Source organism: Fragaria vesca, linkage group LG6 (genome assembly GCF_000184155.1).
Source record: "Fragaria vesca subsp. vesca linkage group LG6, FraVesHawaii_1.0, whole genome shotgun sequence".
Lineage (NCBI taxonomy): Eukaryota > Viridiplantae > Streptophyta > Magnoliopsida > Rosales > Rosaceae > Fragaria > Fragaria vesca.
Window position 1 is genome coordinate 19125379 of NC_020496.1, and position 19789 is coordinate 19145167.

The 19789-nt window shown below is 37.0% G+C and overlaps 3 protein-coding genes and 1 non-coding gene across 4 annotated transcripts; 2 read left to right on the forward strand and 2 right to left on the reverse strand.

The window, feature by feature from the left end:
* Positions 1-2464: 2464 nt before the first annotated feature.
* LOC101293021 (serine/threonine-protein phosphatase PP2A catalytic subunit-like) lies at positions 2465-8029 on the forward strand. The gene is made up of 11 exons (XM_004303318.1): positions 2465-2690; positions 3252-3308; positions 4026-4109; positions 4652-4723; positions 4908-4979; positions 5396-5436; positions 6503-6569; positions 6810-7001; positions 7128-7217; positions 7344-7451; positions 7537-8029. Exons 1-11 carry the CDS (start codon positions 2598-2600, stop codon positions 7600-7602), a joined length of 942 nt encoding a protein of 313 aa, XP_004303366.1. The 5' UTR covers positions 2465-2597; the 3' UTR covers positions 7603-8029.
* Positions 8030-8656: 627 nt separating this feature from the next.
* On the reverse strand, positions 8657-11858 carry LOC101293321 (dihydrosphingosine 1-phosphate phosphatase C823.11-like). Its single transcript, XM_004303319.1, has 8 exons — positions 11603-11858; positions 11389-11484; positions 11196-11270; positions 10976-11106; positions 10578-10681; positions 10354-10482; positions 9407-9522; positions 8657-9176 (listed from the first exon to the last, which is right to left on the reverse strand). Exons 1-8 carry the CDS (start codon positions 11762-11764, stop codon positions 8766-8768), a joined length of 1224 nt encoding a protein of 407 aa, XP_004303367.1. The 5' UTR covers positions 11765-11858; the 3' UTR covers positions 8657-8765.
* A 3974-nt stretch (positions 11859-15832) lies between these two features.
* On the reverse strand, positions 15833-18478 carry LOC101311020 (fatty acyl-CoA reductase 2-like). The gene is made up of 9 exons (XM_004305493.1): positions 18118-18478; positions 17899-18002; positions 17584-17783; positions 17371-17471; positions 17081-17288; positions 16757-16918; positions 16588-16669; positions 16086-16483; positions 15833-15992 (listed from the first exon to the last, which is right to left on the reverse strand). Exons 1-9 carry the CDS (start codon positions 18476-18478, stop codon positions 15833-15835), a joined length of 1776 nt encoding a protein of 591 aa, XP_004305541.1.
* Positions 18479-19119: 641 nt separating this feature from the next.
* Positions 19120-19191, forward strand: TRNAG-UCC. The gene has a single exon. It is a non-coding gene; the product is annotated as a tRNA-Gly (tRNA).
* Positions 19192-19789: the final 598 nt, after the last annotated feature.

The window sequence follows — 19789 nt, forward strand, 5'->3', positions numbered from 1 at the left end:
CAATAAGGAAAGTAATAAAATGCAAACCATTATTATTGAATTAGAAAGTTTAGAGAGAATAAATATAATATTACTTTTTGTTTAATTAGTATCATTAATAGTCATTGTGTAAGAGGATAAATATGTCATTTAATAATTCATAATAGAGTGAGGTTAAGTGAGCAAATTTGGAGGTCCTAATAGCCGCACTCATAGATTATCTTATCTAAATGTTTATTTCTCAAAAAATATTATTACTTTGTCAAACAATAAAGAAAAGTACAACAACTATTACAAGAAAATGAATCGGTGTGTCTTCGTACTTCCAAAAGTCGTATGTTACAGCCACTATTAGAGGATTATTGCATCCGCGGGCTGCCTCTTGGCCAACCATTCCATAATCCCTCTTCTCTGGCTCTTTCAATATATTTTCCATTATGGATGTCAGTTACTATCCCTATGCGGATTGTAGAGCTTAATCTATCAACCTTCCCAAGGTCATCTGCGCCTTTGGGTTAAGCCTACAAGAACTACAACATCGTTGCTAGAGAATGTGATGATTAAGTTACATCTATTAGATTAGCTATCAGTATCTACAGTTTAACCACACAAGTTGAGTTGAGTCAATCTCTTTTTGGTCTAGAAGATGGTTAGATGTACCTATCGTTGATAAGCTTCAGGTTGGTTTTTTGGCAAATTATTTGACATCTAATGTGTCTTCTTATATATCTGGCCATGAGTGGGCTTTGCCTCACAGATTTACTCAGCTTTTCCCTCACATAGCCCAAGAAATTGTTAATATCCCTCTCCCAATTGAACCTACAGTTGATGTTCTGATTTGGTGAAATTCTATTAATGGGCTGTTATCTTTTTCGGATGCATATGAGCTTGTTCGTTTACACTTGGACAATCATCTTTGGTTTTCAACAATTTGGCGAGGTTTTATTCCACCTTGCTACTCTATTCTAGCTTGGCGGTTATTTCATAATAAGTTGCCTACAAATGATCAACTTCAGAATAGGGGTATTCATATGGTGTCTATTTGTCAAATGTGTAAATTTGGTCATATGGAGGACTCTGCTCACCTTTTTGTAATTGCTCTTTCGCTCAAAACATCTGGCAGTGGCTGGCTTGTTGTTTTGGCACCCATTACCATTATCAGGTTGGCCTCTTCGTATAACATGGAGTAATTGCATGCACCATATCAGATCAATGACTTTTCGTTGTTCTCATGTTTTTCGGGAAGGAAATACTATTGCTGATGGTTTTGGAAATTTGGGTTTGGGTTCTTCATTGTTTTGGCATGTTTCTCCTCCTAGTGTATCTTTTTTCCTTTTGAGGGATGCATTAGGGTATCTGAATTATCGAGCTAATTAGATGGCAGACCTTACAATAGTTTGGTGTTTAGCAATCTCTTAGAGCATCTCTAACAACTTCCCCATTTTCTTAATTTTATCATTTTTGGGGAATATTGGGTTATTTTGTGCTCCAACAGCTTCTCCATCTCATTCCCCAAAGTGAGGACGGAGAAGAAAGAGAAGCACTCATTCCTCAAATTTGCAGGAAAGCCTTCCTTCCCCAAATATTACTTATTCACGTGCTCCAATGATAAGAACAAAAATCTAGAATAATTTATTAGGTAATTTATGTTACAATGAAATATATATATATATATTTTCATTATTAATAATCATGTAGCATATTTTATTGTTGTAATAAATGCTGAAATCTCTAAAATGGAGAAGATTGGAGCATAAATTTTTTGGAGATTTTGGCTTTTGCTTCCTAATTTTAGAGAAATTTTGGGGAAGCTGTTGGAGATGCTCTTATAGCTTCAGTAGCAATTTGCATCCAAAATTGGTGTTCACAACTGCTTTGATGCTCCAAATTATATGGACTATTTATATGTTTTATCTACCTGCTTTCCTTTTGGTTTGTACAAGAGATGAGAATACCCTATTCTCTTTTCTTAGTTTCTATCTTGTATTGTTTCTTATTCGAGCTATGTATTTTTTTTGTTTTAATTAAAATAAAATCCGGACGTGAGGCTGAGCCTCTCAGCCAAACCTTTAAAAAAAAAAACCACACAAGTTGAATTAGAGCGAGAATCCTTAATTCACATCACATAAAGATGGAGAAACTGCCATGCACTGTAGCAATTGATAAGTGCGAAAAAATAACATTGTATAAAACATAAATTCAAGATTTGTTGACATCGTATCCAATGTTGGTGATGTTTCCTTTATTTTCTGTACAAAATATTGAGAGAAGTATCATTGTATCAAGAAAATAGTCAAAATACATGTGTATAAAGACCGTATTTGAGAAAGTGCAGTCGTATGACAAGGCGGGCGTACAATACAGACATTACACGCGTATAAGCGTGCACTGATGAGTGAAGCTCAGAGAAACAAACAATAACCCCTACGTGGCATTGTGGCTACAAAGCAAAGACTATATACCCACTCGCTCCCTCGGTTCACGCGCCCCTCCTCTCTCTCTCTGCTTTAAGCGCGATCAGAGAGCGAGGACCGGAGCCAATATCATAATCTGGGGTTAGGGTTGTCCCTAATCCGAAACCAATACCCACTATCCCCAATTCCATTCGATTTTCGAAGATGGGCGTCAATTTGGCTTCCTCCGATTCCAGCAATGATCTCAACGAGCAGATCGAGCAGCTCATGCAGTGCAAGCCACTCTCCGAGCAACAGGTTTCGTCTGTGTACATTCTTCATCTCTTCATTTTCATAACGATAGGTGATGTTTCGATTTGCGATAGGGTTGGACTGATTTACCGGATTTATAAAGGGAGATTTTATAGATTTTAGACGTGTATTTTTATTGTTAAAATTCAGGTGCTGGCTGGGATTTGAATTCAAATGATTTAAATGGAGAATGTGAGATTTTATTTAATTACAAAATTATTGGGAGGAGCAGGCTAGTTCTGGATGCGTTTTTTTTAATGTGAATGATAATGATATTAGGAACCGCTTAGATGGGCTATCTTTGATATGAAAGTCCTTTTGCCAGAATGGGTTTCTGAGACTTGTTGATGTTGTCTCTTGTTTAATCTCAGGGTTTGTTTGTCTGTATTATGTATCCACAAACTGTTTGTTTACCTGTCTTTTATTATCCGATCCTCGCCCTTCTACCTCCTCTTATAATTTTTCCTTTGAAGTTGTGAGGAGTTTAGCAAGTAGTATTCACATTTCTTTTCCTCATTCTTCTTGGTAATAAATCAGCTGTTGTAAAAGTTCTTTCGTTTGTTGTAGGTGAGAGCGCTATGCGAGAAGGCAAAGGAAATCTTAATGGAAGAAAGCAATGTCCAGGTGCATTTTTATGTCTACTGACTGGTTCTAGTTTTGGTATTGTAGCACTAGTAGTGTCACCTCTTATTCTACTCTTTAATTAAGGAATTAATTACGAATTTTGAAGTCTGGACATGTGGTTTATGGGGAATGCATCGTAAAATGCTGGAATAATTTGGAAGTTGTGGGAGTTGTTGAGGCTTTATCCTAGTCTCTGCTTTTCTTTCAAGACTGCATTTGGTCAGTTTAGAAGGTAACAGTGTCGCAGTTATTGACTAATTATTGATAAGCTAAACAAGCGGGAGTTGAACCGCCTTGTATGCTGCTTTATCTATTAACCCCTTGTCCAAAGTGCTGTATTATGATCCCTTTTTTTAATCAGTAAAGGCTGCTATTGTTTATTAAAAAAAACTAAATACTAATAAGCATAATCGTGAAAAAATATATTTTCATCTGAACTAGTTACTCTTCTTCAGGGTCTGACAAGTCACAAGTCCTAGCTTGATCTTTAGGAAACTTTAACATGTTATTATTACTAATAATATTGTGTAGTCTGTAGCACACAGGTCAAAACTTTATCTGTTGGAAGCATTTTTTTTTCCCCTTCTTGTGTCCGTAATACTTGTTTGTACCACTGTCCACTATCACTGTCCTTTAACTATTATTGCAATCCACCTATTAAGTCATATCTTTGAACTTTTCTTAGGAGGTACTAATTTTCTATTGCATGTAATACAGCCGGTAAAAAGCCCTGTGACAATTTGTGGCGATATTCATGGGCAGTTTCACGACCTTGCAGAGCTTTTTCGAATTGGAGGGAAGGTATCTGTTCTCACTATGACCACTGTATTCAACCCATATGTTTCAGCTGGAGGGAATGTTATCAATTAGTAGTTGGGACTTGAGAGTTCAATGAGCGTTGGTGTTCTGCTGAGCCAATGTACCGTAAATTGTCTATAGCCAGGGAACTGCTCATGTAATATAATTGTATTTGGGTACTAGTGGTGTTCAACTATATTGCTTCTTATGTATAAGCCCTGGGCCTAACCTGTATTATATAGGCGGTATGCAAATTTGCGTGTGCTCACATCATTCTTTTTTCGTTGTGATAGTCTATTAACTGTATATCATTTCAAGTCTTATAAACTTATTTAGTTTTGTTTGTTTCATCTCGTATCTTATTACAGAAAATAGAATTATTGCAGATCCAATTGAGCATCTTGTATCATATTACAGCAAATAGAATTGCATATCCAATTGAAGCTAGTTTACTATCATGTTCATGAATTTTGAAATGTTGTCCATTCTGTTGATATTCGTTCAAAATCTCATGAAGGTTATTGTCATATCAATTTCATTGACAGTGTCCCGACACCAATTACTTATTTATGGGAGATTATGTGGACCGTGGTTATTACTCAGTCGAAACTGTGACGGTATGTACCAATCAGTTATGTGGATTTTTTTTTTGTTCTTTTATAATTTTTAAAATTATCGAGTCATGCAGTTGTGTTTCTAGTTGGCGTAGCTGATGAGTATAATAATAGTAATCAGAAGCTTGTTAGCAATTATCGATGCTCTAAAATTATATTGGTGAAACTGATTAGTTCATTTCTCCAGCTCCTAGTGGCCCTGAAAGTGCGTTATCATCAGCGTATCACTATTCTTAGAGGAAACCACGAAAGCCGTCAGGTACTTAACCTTTCTTTCAGTAGCTGTAAGTGTTGCATTCCTTCTGGTATAATTTATCCAGATATTGAAAAGGATTGTTCAAACTCTTAACTTTCTGGTTCAGTGTTGATTATATGGCTAGACAATAACATGTTGGGGGTGATTTTCTCACATCCCCAATCACATTTTGCACACTTGCACTCCCATATAAAATTAATGGATTTTACATGTCCTTGAAGATGAAATACAAACGTGATAAAGGGGTGGAAATGGGAGGGTCAAAATCAGTCCCCTAATATTGTACATCCCTTTTATAAGTTTGAACTCTGATCAGTAGGCTTCCTTTATAATTTGGGAACCTTGATCTTGAGACAATGCGGTCAGTATGAAGTGTAAATTGTTCTTAGCTTCATAGATGTTTACTTTTTTGTTGGCAGATTACTCAGGTTTATGGGTTTTACGATGAATGTCTTCGCAAGTGAGTATTCCGACTTGGCCTTCTTGTATGCCGTCTTGATATAATAACACATGAACAAATTTCCTATATTTGAGTATTTATATGCTTCCTTTATCATGAATTCTTATGAAGTATTGGGAGAAAGTATGAGGTGGTTATTCTCATCGGGTGCAAAACATAACCAATATTAATAATCAGCATATAACTGGTTAGATCACTTGTAAAAAAAAAAGGGATGAAATTGAGAAAATATTGGATTCATGATTGGATATTCAAGGCTAAAACCACTGGTTGCCAAAGGCTCTTAGATGTAATACCTCAGGTTTAGTTGTTAATTTTAATTGCCCGGGTCCTTCAGAATATAGATTCAGAGTGGCACCCGAAAGATAGAAGACATATGGCCATTTCATGTTTGTCAATCAGTAGGTAATGTTACTATCGAAGTTGATAATGTTTTGTTGTCCTGCTTAATTAAAGTCTTATATATCAATTACTAATTGACCTTCAAATTCAATGAGTATGCTAAAATTTACCTTTAACTGATTGAGAATGTATCCATCATAGTCTCTTGGAGTCTGTATCCATTGTAATTTCTTGAGTATGTATCCATCATAGTTTCAATGAAGCAGTATCAGAGGAACTGCTTCTCTTAAAATTTGACAATAGCAATTGATGCATCAAAGTTTTAAATGAAGCAGTATCAGAGGAACTGCTTCTCTGAAAATTTGACTGTAGAAATTTAGATTGCAAAGCATTACCATATAATTTGTTGATGTGTTTAACGATGACTTAGAATGTGCTGAAAATTCTTTCAACTGGAGTCTCGCTGTGACATGAGACGGTTGATGTTTAAGAAAATGATTATATTCAGGAATATGCTGTTGTTGGACTTTGACTACTGTATCATTCTCCTTGGGCCTGTTATTTGTTTGTCAACTGCTCATTTTCTTCTGCAGTTTGGCCTTTTGGATATATTAAAACTCTTTATGTAGTGGTTTCCCACACTTTCATGTAAAAAGGTTCTATGCGCTTCTAGCTTCTGCTTCTCTGGCAAGTAAAGGATAGTGCACTGATAATTTCATGACAGGTATGGGAATGCCAGTGTATGGAAGACCTTCACCGACCTTTTTGACTACTTTCCACTGACAGCATTGGTAAGTATTAATTTCTACATAGTTCAAGCAACTAACAGCAAGTACTAGTATTGTGGAGACTATTAGAATGAAAAGTGATGTTTTTATGAGTAGAAGATAACTTTTATGGGCACTTTCAACTATTAACACATTTATGAAAATCTTCATGAATCTCACAGAATTGGAGAGGAATGAGGATTGTATATTTATTTTTAGAATTGTTAGCTCATTGTTGATACTTGTGTGCTTATTTCTGCTTAGGTTGAGTCAGAGATATTTTGTTTGCATGGTGGATTATCCCCTTCAATTGAAAACCTTGATAACATAAGGAATTTTGATCGTGTTCAAGAGGTTCCACACGAAGGGCCCATGTGTGATCTGTTATGGTCTGACCCAGATGACAGATGTGGTTGGGGTATTTCACCTCGTGGTGCAGGATATACTTTTGGCCAGGTTACTTCAAGTATCTGATTGACTTTATTAGCATTTTTTGAAGATGTTGAATCTCTACAATTATGATGGCCACCTTACTGATGTGTAGTTCTTATTGATTGAATATTTTATGTTATTTTTTTGCAGGATATATCTGAACAATTCAATCATACAAATAGTTTAAAGTTGATTGCAAGAGCTCATCAACTGGTTATGGATGGATTCAACTGGGCCCATGTAATTCTTGTTTCTAAAATTTGGGTTCATTGTCTTGGTTAATTAACTACAGAGGAAAAGGTTTCTTGAATAATTTTATTTTGTTCAAGGTTTGGTCTATTGAATAAAACTACTCTCTTTGGACAGGAACAAAAGGTGGTTACCATATTCAGTGCACCCAATTATTGCTATCGCTGTGGGAACATGGCATCTGTTTTAGAAGTCGATGACTGCAGGGGCCATACTTTCATCCAGGTCTCTCTTTCTTTCTCTCATCCATTTTTAATTTACCAGATACATTGAGATCAATTTTAAGCATGTGTGAATGACGTCTGTGCAGTTTGAGCCTGCTCCTAGGAGAGGAGAACCAGATGTTACTCGTAGAACACCTGATTACTTTTTGTGAAGCAGCTGCGGTGGTGTCGTTTATTTCATAGCTCTACCACTTTCCAGTGCATGGTTGCACATTGTTTTGCACAAGATGACCATTGGTTTTAAATTATAAACCCTTCCTGGCTGGTTATAGCAATATTCCAAAAGGATGTAAAATACAAAGGTAAGGTGTCTGCTGATTGTCTTAGACCTGAACCTTGCTGGATTTCCCATCAAATAGTTTGCCTAGTTGTTGACACTGTCAGATTGTATTATATCCAGCAGAAGTATGTGGATAATCCCTCATTGTTTGTTTTCATTTTTTGTAATTGTTCTTTTTCATCTTGTATGTTTTGTCACCCTTCCCAGTTTGGGCCCTCAAGGATGCTTGAACTTAATTATTAGTGGATGATTTCCTTTTTATCCGATTACATATGTCACGAGTGACACTGGTTGATGCTTTTTTTTCCCTTTTTTCTTCTCGGTTTTCTTGCTTGTTTGTGATCTTTTCTTTGTATTGAAAGCCTGAGATATTATTGTATGCAATGCTCATTGCAATTGCATCTTAAGTCGCCAATCTCATTGCCCTACTTTGCTTTTTTAGTATGGATTCGTGCTATTTTAGGCCACTGCCCATGTTCTAGTGTCTAGTGTTTTGACGCTTTTCCTAGAAAGTCCATATGCTACCATGTTATCCTCTATGAATTAGGACAAACTCAGTATCGTTGCATGGACATTTAGATCAAACAGCTGTATCATGTGTGGAAACAGTGGCCCTGTACTCCATTTCTATATACACGATTGGAGTAGATTGGCGGGATGGCACCACATTTTCTAGCAACTAGAGGGGATTCTATCTAGTTGTAGCAGTATGATTACATGGAACGTGAATATGATTTCAATAAAAGCAACCCAATGGATATTGCAGACATCCTAAGATTGCAGGCTTTGAACTCCAGTTCCTAGCAATACAAGCCAAGTGCTCCTAAGATTCACAATCCCTAAACATCGGAAAATGTGGAAGATGCAAATCTTGCAACAGCCGTCAGCTGAACATTTACAATTTAGAAAATTGAATACATGGCAATAGGCAAAATTGGGGTTATTTTGATACTGCAAAATATACAATTCACAAAATTGTATACATGGCACATTCCCATCAGAAATGTAATTCATAGTGATCATAAGAATGAGGTATCACAAGCTTAATAGGGAGAAAACAGAAGGAACAAGATCTACCACTGACCATGCAAGGCCAGCATATTGAATGAATCTGATACCAGTATCAACATCAAATGAGTCTTGGCCGGAGAAAAGGTATAGCTTCTGGAGATAACCTGACTGCTTCAACCGGTCTGATTTTTTCCCATTACTTGATCCATTTAACGTAGGAATGTATGTGCTTGATTTTATTGGGATGCTCAAAGCGTTGGCTACCACAGGAAGAATCCATTTAGCAAGAGCTTTGCTACAGAACTTCACAATAAGTATTGTTGGTATTCCAACCAGCATTCTTCCCATAAAGCAAGGGACTGTTAATTCTGATATAAATAACCGTGGAACGGCTTCATGGTGAAACTGCTGGTACGTTTGCTGGACCCCAGATACCTGGATGGAATTGCACATAATATGAGAAAGCATATAACTTAAATTGGCAAGATCTTGCATGAATTTCAAGAACCAAGTCCTAGTTCTAAGTATTGTTGATCCTACATTTGAAAATCGAGTATTAACATTATATGTATATGAATCGATCAGTGATATGCATGGTTAAAAATAGAATATTGCAAATATAAAGATGACAGAAATGCATGTATGTTAAAGGGATACGCGCTTACAATGCCTAATGCGACACCATTGAATGCTGTGTGGTACTCGAAACTTGGAGTTGGACACTCAGGGTTAGGATAAGCAAAGAGCAATATGAAGCTTAGCGCAGCCCAGAAGGTTGTAACTGCAATACAAACACCACATTAATAAGAATGGAGACACCAATATAAATATTATATTTCCAAAATGAATCCTCATGGCAGTTTTAAGAGGTCAAATTAGATCCTGTTGTATTAATCTCACAGACATCCAATGAAATTCACGATGCAGCATTCTGAGTTAGCCTGAACCAGATTTGGTATACTTGTCAAATAGTACAAATTTGGGACATAACAAAAAGAATCCAACTAATGGCTTCATAGTTTCTAAACCGTGGCAGAGTTGCTCTCCTTAGTTAGAGTAATGTCATTCTGTTTTTGATAATATGAAAGCTTTTCTAGAGCTACACGATCAGCTATGGCACCAGGTGCATTTCCCCAAAGGTGTCCTAAAGTTCCTCCACTGAACAGTCTGTAGTACAGAATCATCTTCAAAGATCTCGGTCAGAGCACGCATATGCCAAACATGAATACTGCCGGAAGCCACCACTTGAAACTTCTTGGATTCACATATTTCATTTGAACTTTTATTACCTATCAGATTTCCATCCCTGTCTTAATCTTGCATACCATAGTCATAGCTTTCTAGGATTCTCAGCTATTACTGACAGGTTTCTGTGTTCCACTTCATGATATATGATAAAGCAGGGTGGTATGCATGTATTCCAATTTGTGTAGTCAGCACTTTTGGCTGCCATCCCACAGTATTTTAGCTTCTTTTTGAATCATTTAGTTCCTCCAGATTTAGGTCCTTTTTTTTGGGTCAAATTTAGGTCCTTTTGCATTTTAGGTTGTTTCAATCAAGCTATCAAAAACATATATATAATAGTAATTGAATGACTAGGTCTGTGCCATACCATTTTGTCCTGAGACTACAAAACTATCGACATGTTCGTGAACAGTAAGCCAGAAGGAGAGGATCAGCAAACCAACAGCAAGTCCACCAATGATATCAACTGGACTGTGCATGCCGAGATAAATTCTTCCTATAAAAAGCCCATGAGTTCAGTTTTGGGTTTAAGATAAAATAAGTAAAGAAGCTGTCTGAAACTACTAAAATTATGATAATTTAGAAACTTACCCAAACCAATGAGACTCACAAGCAAGCAAACAAGAGCAAGTCCACCAAATTTCAAATAGGCATCTTCATTCTGAGCATAAGATAGGATGTAATGCAAAAGGTATCTGCAACCCACCACCCATGAGTAGATAATTAGTATATACATGACAGTAAAGTAACTCATATGGCAAGGGCTCAAATTTGTTACATCTATTAATAACTTATCTCCAAAACAAGTTATTTTCCAGACTGACTTACAAAATATAACCAAAACTTTCATAGCCGCTATATGTTTGACAAAATTAGAATACTTATTATCAATAAGTATACATAAAGTTGGATGATCAAAGCAGGGCTTTCTATAATGCTGTGCTTAGTTTCCGTAGCTGAATTTATATGACAAGATAAATAGTATTTACCCAGACAAGCAAACTGTGTTTAGAGTGTGAGAAGATGGCAATCCATATTCCAATGCATTATCCTCCTCATCTCTTGTCGCTGTTATTCTCCTAACCGGAGGGCAACTCGGTCTAGGAGCTGATACCACATCCTACCAAGACAAAGAAAAACCGAAAATCTTGATACCTGAAGCACTTAAACAAATCAAGAAACTAAACAGTAAAAGGGAGGTGAGATTACCTTTATACAGTTCCCCAAGTAATCACAGAAAGCCATCAAGAGGGTCATTTGCCTTGCCAATTTGCCATGCCCACTCTACAACACATAAAACTTCTCAGCATACTTAAATAATGTAACAAACATGAACCCAAAACTGACATAACCGCCATCACAACCATAAAAAATGACCATTATATAGAGAAGAGAAGCATACCCAGAAAAGCAAAGGAAGAAATGCAGTGTAGAAAGGCACAGAAACAACACATGACAAGGCAGAGAAGAAAGCATCCAAGAACCTATGCTGGTAATTCTGCAACAAAAAAGAAAAACCCAAGATTCCAAATGAGATAAAAAGTCAAAACAGAAATTGCAAAAAGCACAAAGAATGATCTTCTGGGTCATCCTTGTATTAAATGGTATGAAGAAACCTGGATCTGGAGGATGAGGGGCGTGCCTGTGATGACGTGGTGGGCCACCCACGGCTGCAGCAGAGATCGAAGCTTTGGGGTCAGATTGAGATAAGAAGCCATTAGAATCCATGTCAGAATCCCACAGAGTGTTGCACCTTGCCACACTGCTGTGCTCTCCATTCCCTGCTCTCTCTGTTTCTTATTCCTCTCTGAGAGAAACAAGAAGAAGAAGAGGACCCAGAAACCAAACGAGGAAACCAACCCAACTAGTGGCAAAGACTTGGACTTTCGTCTCTTTAAGATTTTTGTCTCTCTATTTCTTTGATCAAATAGGACTTTTCTTTTTTGATACAGAAAAAATTGTAGAAAAACTTAATAATTGTCACTGTTGGGAGATTAAATATGATTCAGAGCTTGTTTGGCGACAGTTGGAAATCGAATCTGTGTAGACAAATGCCTGCCACAAGAAAGAACATTCCAAAATCTAAGGAAAGATAAAATTTGGGCCAACAAAAGTCAAATTTTATTGTTTATTTATTCTTTTACTGTAAACTTAAAATACTGACGTAATCGATACGCAAACTAATACGCGTCTCGCCGTATCTTTTACTCGAGACGTGTATTAATCGCGTCTTTAAAAACGCAACAAACGGTACCGTTTTATTCCAATCGCTCTCTCGCTCTTGTCTGATTTCCTGCTTATTACTGTTTTCAATTCTAGGGTTTCTGCTGTTTGTTGTTGTCGTTGTTGTGTCTGAAATGATGGCATGTACATCCGATTCGATCATGACCTGGAGCCGGATACAAGGTAAGTATATTTGGAGAAATAGCAAACACAAAGAGGTCAGGCTTCTCATCAAATGTGGCTTATCAAAAGCCCCAAACCCTGTGCTAAAAGAAGAAGATCATATCCCATTTCCTCACTCATTCGTTGAAGATTATGAATTATGACTGGCATACAAATTATTTGAGTAAACTTCTGGGAACACCCTGCTACTGTGACACAGGAATCCTGTTTACTCTTTGACTCTATTTCTTCTAAAAAAAAAACAAAAATTTGACATACACAAACACGACTGATACACACACTGTCCCCAAGGTGCATCCAGTAGTTCTCACTACCTTTCCAGGTGCATCCTCCAAGGAAGTGTTATTCTTCAGGATTTTTATGCTCACATATGCTATTCCACTTCATAAGGTGTTGTCATAGCAAAGGTTCTCTTACCCCTTACTTTTCATGTGATTTTTGAAAATTTTTTTCATAGCTTCATGCATTCTTCAGTTTTCTCCTCTTATGAGCAGCAAATAGTATTGAAATAAGATGATCGATCTCTCCTTGTTGGTTGTAATTCTACTGATTTCATAATTAACTGTAAATTGTTGCTGGCATATTTGACATTTAATGATAAATCCATGGAGCTGGCAACAATTGGTGAAACTAGGATTGCACAGTATATGGAGCAGCCTCTGTTAGGTAGCATTAGTTCCATCCTAGCTATCATAGTTTGGTCACAGGCCACTTCTGGATTTGAAGAGTATTTGAGCCCTTTTGTTTCCAATATTGACTAATTGTGTTTATTCAACAAGGTTTGTTTTCTTGTAGCAGATGCTGGTATGTTCTATTTGATTATCAATTTCTGATTCAGGGAAGCTTTTTTCTCAAGTTCTGCAGAAAAATGTCCAACAACTACCTAAATATGCATTCCTTGTTTGTTTTTTTTTTTCAACTTAACTTTCCCTATAAGTTACTTGACTTGCTTCTTTATTAGCAGTACAATAAAACCCAAAACTCGTAAGACTTTTTGCCAAAAGAAAAACTCATAAGAGTGATAAGACTATTTAAGTGGTTGCAGAGTTTTTTTTGAAGATATGCCAGAATGCCAGATGCCCCTACTATACAACTATACCGAACATTAAATTTAATAAAGAAATTAATACAAAAGAGCCATCTTGTGTCTGGTTTCTTATTCTTGTAATCCTTGGAAATGGTTTGCCTAGGCTTTTATTCCTGCGACACAAGTTCACTTTTATTCCTGGAAAATACAAGGAAACTGCTTGCAAGATGTTTCTGTTACTTCTGTGTGGGGAAGATTAGAACATTTTTGCATTACTGTAGTTCTATAATTGTATGGGTCGCTTTTCTGTCTCTTTTAATTGATATTAGAGAGTTTAACAACTCCTTTTGTGTCTATAGAACAGGCCCAAATTTCTTGGTTGACAAGGCAAATTGTGTTCAAGAGCCATGTAAAGGATGTGGATCTATGTACTGTACTTCAGGTTTATGATGAAGCCATATGTGCTCAACTGGAACTGAGTGATTTAGATCCCATGTGTATAGGTGGTGGCAAATTCAATGTGGATGTAGACCATGGAGTTGGGAACTGGGGAATGCGGAAAACCAAAGAATGGTCATTTTTGCAGATAATCAATCATGGTTGAAATTGTCATTGATCCTGATGGTGGTGTTAAGGTTCCAGAATATGAAATTCTGAAGTCTTAAGAAAAGCTTTGCAATGCAAGGCAGTTTTGTGCATTCAAGGTGGGTTCTGGGTGCAGTAGTAGATATGGCAGGATGGGTTGGTCTTGAAAATGGAAAATGGAGACTTTCATTATAGAAGCCCCATACTTGTCCCAGTCTTTGATATGCCAGTTGTGGATTACCATGATAGAGAACATAATCAAATGTTTGCCTTTTGTGACTGGATCGGTCTAGAGGTGCTTTCACAGTAGGAAAACTACCGAGGACTGCACCTTGTATATCAAGTAAATACCGGTAGGACATATGAACACCGATTGATTCCCACCATTCATTTCTCGTGTTATCTTTTTGAGGAGACCGGGGTACTGTCAGCGCTGGTTAAGACTAGTTCAGGTGCTATCCTGCCTGATGTTTGTACTTGGCGTAATGTTTGCAAATCATCAAGGATTTCTGGTCCACATGCATTCTCAAAGGTGCAGGCTGGCCCGTTTGCACATCCAGGCTGCGCATTTCTGGAGGTATTTCGTTGCCTTCTCCAGTTTGTACCTTAATCTTGGTTCCTAAAAATATGAGTATTAGTTTGGGGGTTTTCGTGCATGATGTAATTTTTGTTTGTCGTCTACTCCATGCTTTCATTCATTGTTGGGATCAGATTCGCTGAGATCTATCCAACATTGTTGGGTTTCCAGCCCATATGTTTTTCCTAAGGCGTTTCGTCTTAGAGTATGATGTTCTAATAAGGAAAGGATATCCTTAGAGTATGGTGTTCCAATAAGGAAAGGATATCCTTATTGATGATGGTATACCTGTTATCTTTGTTGATTACAGAGAATAAGTTTTTCTAACAGTCTGATGGAATCATGGAGAATATCTGTGTCTGTACTCTTCCATTTGGAGCTGACATCAGGAAGATGACTGATATTTCTTAAGGCCTACGAGTTCTTGGTCCTGGGAAATCTCATTAGTAAATACTTTCTATACTTGGGTATGCCAGTCATGGATTATTCAAGCTAATTAGTTGCTGCATTCCCCACACCACAAGGCTTGTATTAGTTGATGGATTTTATGTATCTTCGAGATTGTGAATCAAATGCTGCTTTGGTCTGAATCACCTTTTCAAAGAGCAGACAATGAGTGATGAAATGACTGATTCCTAAATGGCTGATATTCATGTCAGAGCTAAATTGATTGACGAAGATGCAGTGGGGTACCTAAATTTGGACATTCGGTCATCCGAATCTGTTGATGCAAATTCAGCCTCTCTCTCTCTCTCTCTCTCTCTCTCTCTAGTAAGATTTGTTTCCAGAATTTTCTTAGTTGAGATTAGTATAGCACTGCCTATGTCTATTGGATGGCTGTAGAGTATTTAGGTGCTGATTTAGGGAGATGAACCTGTCAGTCATTTGTACCAGTTTTGCTGGATCCAGATTTATCTATGTACTTGCTAAATGCGATTGAATCTGTTTAAATGACTGACTATGAGTTTGATGTTCTTTATCTCATTATCCTTAAGCTTTTGATGTCCATTAGCCATAAGTGAAGCACTCGAGTTTTTATTAAATTACAGATACCCTTCATTTTTACAGAACTGATCAGAAAATTCTAGACCATGGATGATTGAAGTTTCATGAAATAAGTTACACAATCAAGGGAAAGGAAACATTTCACCTTTCCCTGACCATTTTTAGATTGAAAAAGAAAAAGAAAAAAGAAGTATTGGCTTATTATTACAATATAGTCAAGGACTTGGAGCTGTAATGCTGTTAACATCACACCCCTCTTCCCTTCAAGACATGCCTCTTAAGACCAGGAATATGAACATTTGTTATATAGTCTTTCCAATCTAAGCTTCCCACATCAAATCCAAACTTCTTCCTCTCTTCTTCAGACATGCTATCCATTAGTCTCTCAGTGTTGCTGTTATCAAACCTGCAAAAAATGATATGTATTCATCAACTATAACACAAATGCTTCATCATGATCCAAATGAAGTCACAATGGGATTGTTGATCGCGACCATACCTTCCACCATAGAAAGTATAAGGCTCATAAATACTAGCCAAATACTTTGCTTGCTCTACCGACTTTCTGCACATTGTCTCAAGTTTCTGAGACAGCTTCCCATTTGAGGAAGCCAAAGCTGTTAACCCACTTCTTTGAGTGGCGTCTCTCCAAATGTGATCAGAGAAATCTTCCATGGAGCTGAAGAGCTTCATCGATGGAACGTTGATTGGCCTGCCTTTTGAATCCATGCAGGGTGACGAGTTGTAATGTTCATACAACAGTTTAGACAAATCTTGGAAGTCTAATGGGTTCACAACCGATGAAGTAATCTGGTAGACATTGATGTCTGGTTTCTGAGCCATTCCATGTTTTGCAATGGCGGCTAGAGTTGCGTTAACAACCATGTCAGCTGGAACCTGTGCATTCATGTAGGTGATCAGAAATATTCAGGGATCCAAAATGTGATGTTATGGATAAAGAACACTTTTCTTTTATGTATAAAAAGATAGAGATTAATTACCACATCAAGTACCCCATTAGGGTCTACTAGAAAACCAGTGAGCTGTCCTTTTCCATAGTATAAAACAATTGGATCCATCATCCTGAAAACACAGAGAGAATTGAATGATTATTTCAAAGCTTTAGAAAAGCAATTTCAAATCGAAGGCAACTACACTTGAAAGATATACCTGTTTCCTTCCATCCATCCAGGAAACGGCTCTTTGCAAGTGCTTTCGATGACACTAGGTCGGATTATGACTACTGGTAAATCACCTCTCATATCATCAATCACCATTTCTCCCATGGCTTTGGTGAACACATATGTATCTTGCCATCCATATTTTCTGGCCCTGATTAGATGACAATCTTGTCATGTTAAAACAAGAAATCAATGATCAATGTACTTAAGATCTCGGTTGGTTCTTTCGTTCAAATCTCCTAGTCCTATATTTTTAATTTCTTGGAAACCAAGTAATCAGAGACAAAGTTTGAAGAAGTAACAGTAACATTACCTTTCTAAACCCAGATCTTTCATCTTCTGAGATACCTCATTATCTTCATAAGCTCCCTTGGAGTTCATGGCCAACTTCATTTCATTTTCAACATCCAGTGATTCAAATCCTGGTGGGGTTTCTGAGGTGGAATTCTCTCCTATTATGCTTTCTCCTATACAAAATGGCTTTTCCATAATCCTCCCTTGTCTTTGTCCATTAACATATGCTGTACACCGGAAAGGGAAAATCATATATCTTAAGTGATACCAAATTTGCACACATAATTGATAAAGAAGTCAATCTCGGACCTGTTGATACTTGCAGAAAGAGCTTAAGTTTCTTGCACTTCTTGGCAAAGGCCATAAGGTTGCAAGGACCTTTTGTGTTTATATCTAAAGCTACATCATATCTGAAGAAAACAAAAATAGTAAAAATCTACAATTATAAATCAATGTGACAGGGTAATTAACACAAAAATTAGTGTAGAGATGAAAACCCGAGGTAAAAAAGGTCATCATTACCTTTCATGGAATGTTGTGTTAGCTGCAGAATTTATAACAACATCAACTTCTTTAGCAATCAAAGCAGCTACGTCGTCTCCCAGCCCTAGATCTGAGTCACACACATTCCCCACCACAGGAACTAGTTTGCTCAACATGAAGGCTTGATAAGATTTTCCATAAGTTTGTCTAAGACCCTTGAAAAGCTCCGTGTTTATGATCTATAGAACACAGACACGCATCAAGTTCAAAGTAAGAGCTAGGCAATGGAATTGATGAACAATTCAGAGAAGGTCAAAAAAAAAAAAAATCAAGTTAAAGGAAAAAAAAACATACTTCAGTGTTTAATCTTTCCATTGCAGCCTCCTTGGTTTTAGCCTTGATCAAGAGATATATCTTCCCCACATCAGGCGCAGTCCGTAAGATTTTCTCAATAAGAACTGCATTTTTAGACAAACAGAAATAAGAACTTTTGCTGAATATGTGTAGCTTTTATGGAAATTCATACACATGTGGCCGCCAAATGACCAAGATATATACATGTAAAGATTTAACCTTTTGCTAGAAAACCGGTTCCGCCAGTAATGAAGAACCCTTTTCCTCTAAGAAACTTTACAATTCCAATACCATCATGCATCTCCACAAAAGGCACCAACTCCTTGACTGCAGTGTTGTTCTCCTTCTTGACCTTCTGATCATTTGGAGACAAAACAAGGCTTCCTGCATCCATTAGAGTTGCAGCAGAAGAAAAACCACTGATCTTTTTTGCATTTCCACCTGATGATGCTCCTTGGCACACAGCTAAACTACTCTTTTTTCTCCTCAACAAGCACCAATCCCACTTTTCGGAAAATATTGCAAGTTTATTTGGTGGATTAATTGTTGAAGAGAAAGAGTTTAGCAATGAAGCTTCCATCACTGCCAAGGAAGAATGGGAAGCAAATAAGATCAGATGATGAAAGAGAAAGAAGAAAAAAAAGAGGTCAACAAACAAAGTATAAGTTGTTTGAAGTTAAAAATGCATGGTTGAGTTGAAACTTTAGCTAAACACTTCCTGACCCAAAATGAAAAGGAAGCATGTAAACTACCTAAACTCTAAAAGAATGAAGAGGGTTTGGTTTGGATATAAAGTTTGAAGAGAGGAAGATGGGAGTTAGGTGATTATATAGTGACATTATTTGGCAGAAGGGCAATCTTTTTGCCAACTCTTTCACACTAGTTTACCAACGGCTAAGTTGGCGGGAACACTCCTCTCATCTCCAATGGCTTTGATAATTGATTAGTGTTCTTTGGGTGAGGTAGGTTTTGTATGCCTGTCTATATATATATTTAACCCCAAAAATGCAGGGTAAAAAAGGGTGTGGGAAATCCAAGAAAGGAGTCAAATGTATATTATGCACATATAGCTAGCTAGTTTTCTGGGGAAAATAGGTCTCTGCAATTCTATATGTGCATTTCTATATGCAACTGTTCTATAAGTTGCATAGATTTCTGTAGGCAACTTATGTTGGTACAGATATAACTAGTATTGACTATCAACTCCTCTATCAACACTAAGCGTCTGTAGTCCAACGGTTAGGATAATTGCCTTCCAAGCAATAGACCCGGGTTCGACTCCCGGCAGACGCATAATATTTTCTTTTTGTTTTTGTGTTTTTCAATATCGAATCCATTATTTTCTTCTCTAGGGCATAATTTTTGAGTCTTTTTTTTATTATTTTTTTTTACCATGAACTCAATATTCTATAGGGCATTATTTTGGTGTTTGGTTTTTTCAATATGGAATCCATTGCTTTTAAGTTTTTTCAATATGGACATTTATGTTGTAAATGTGTAATGATCATATTCAATCAAACTGCAAATTCATTAGTGGTTCAAACGATTCAGATGACTGGTTGTTTGCCCCTATTTAGTTCCTGCCCTGAGTCCTGACAAGCATTGTGTTTTTTAAACGCTGTTTGGCTCCCAAAAGACTTACTACAACTCCAGTGCCCAGTTGTTCAAAAATACCATTTATGGGAAATGTTATCTCAGTAAACAATGTAACGTATTACACGTTTGTAACCAAAGTACATTTAGCAGAACTCATGTTTGAACCACAACGCTGTATAGACACTTCCATACACCAGTGCCTACCTCAATATGTATTTGCAAATTTAAATGTAAAACTATTACATTTGGCCATGGAACCTCCCACTTTGACCGGAAAACAATGAAAAACACAAGT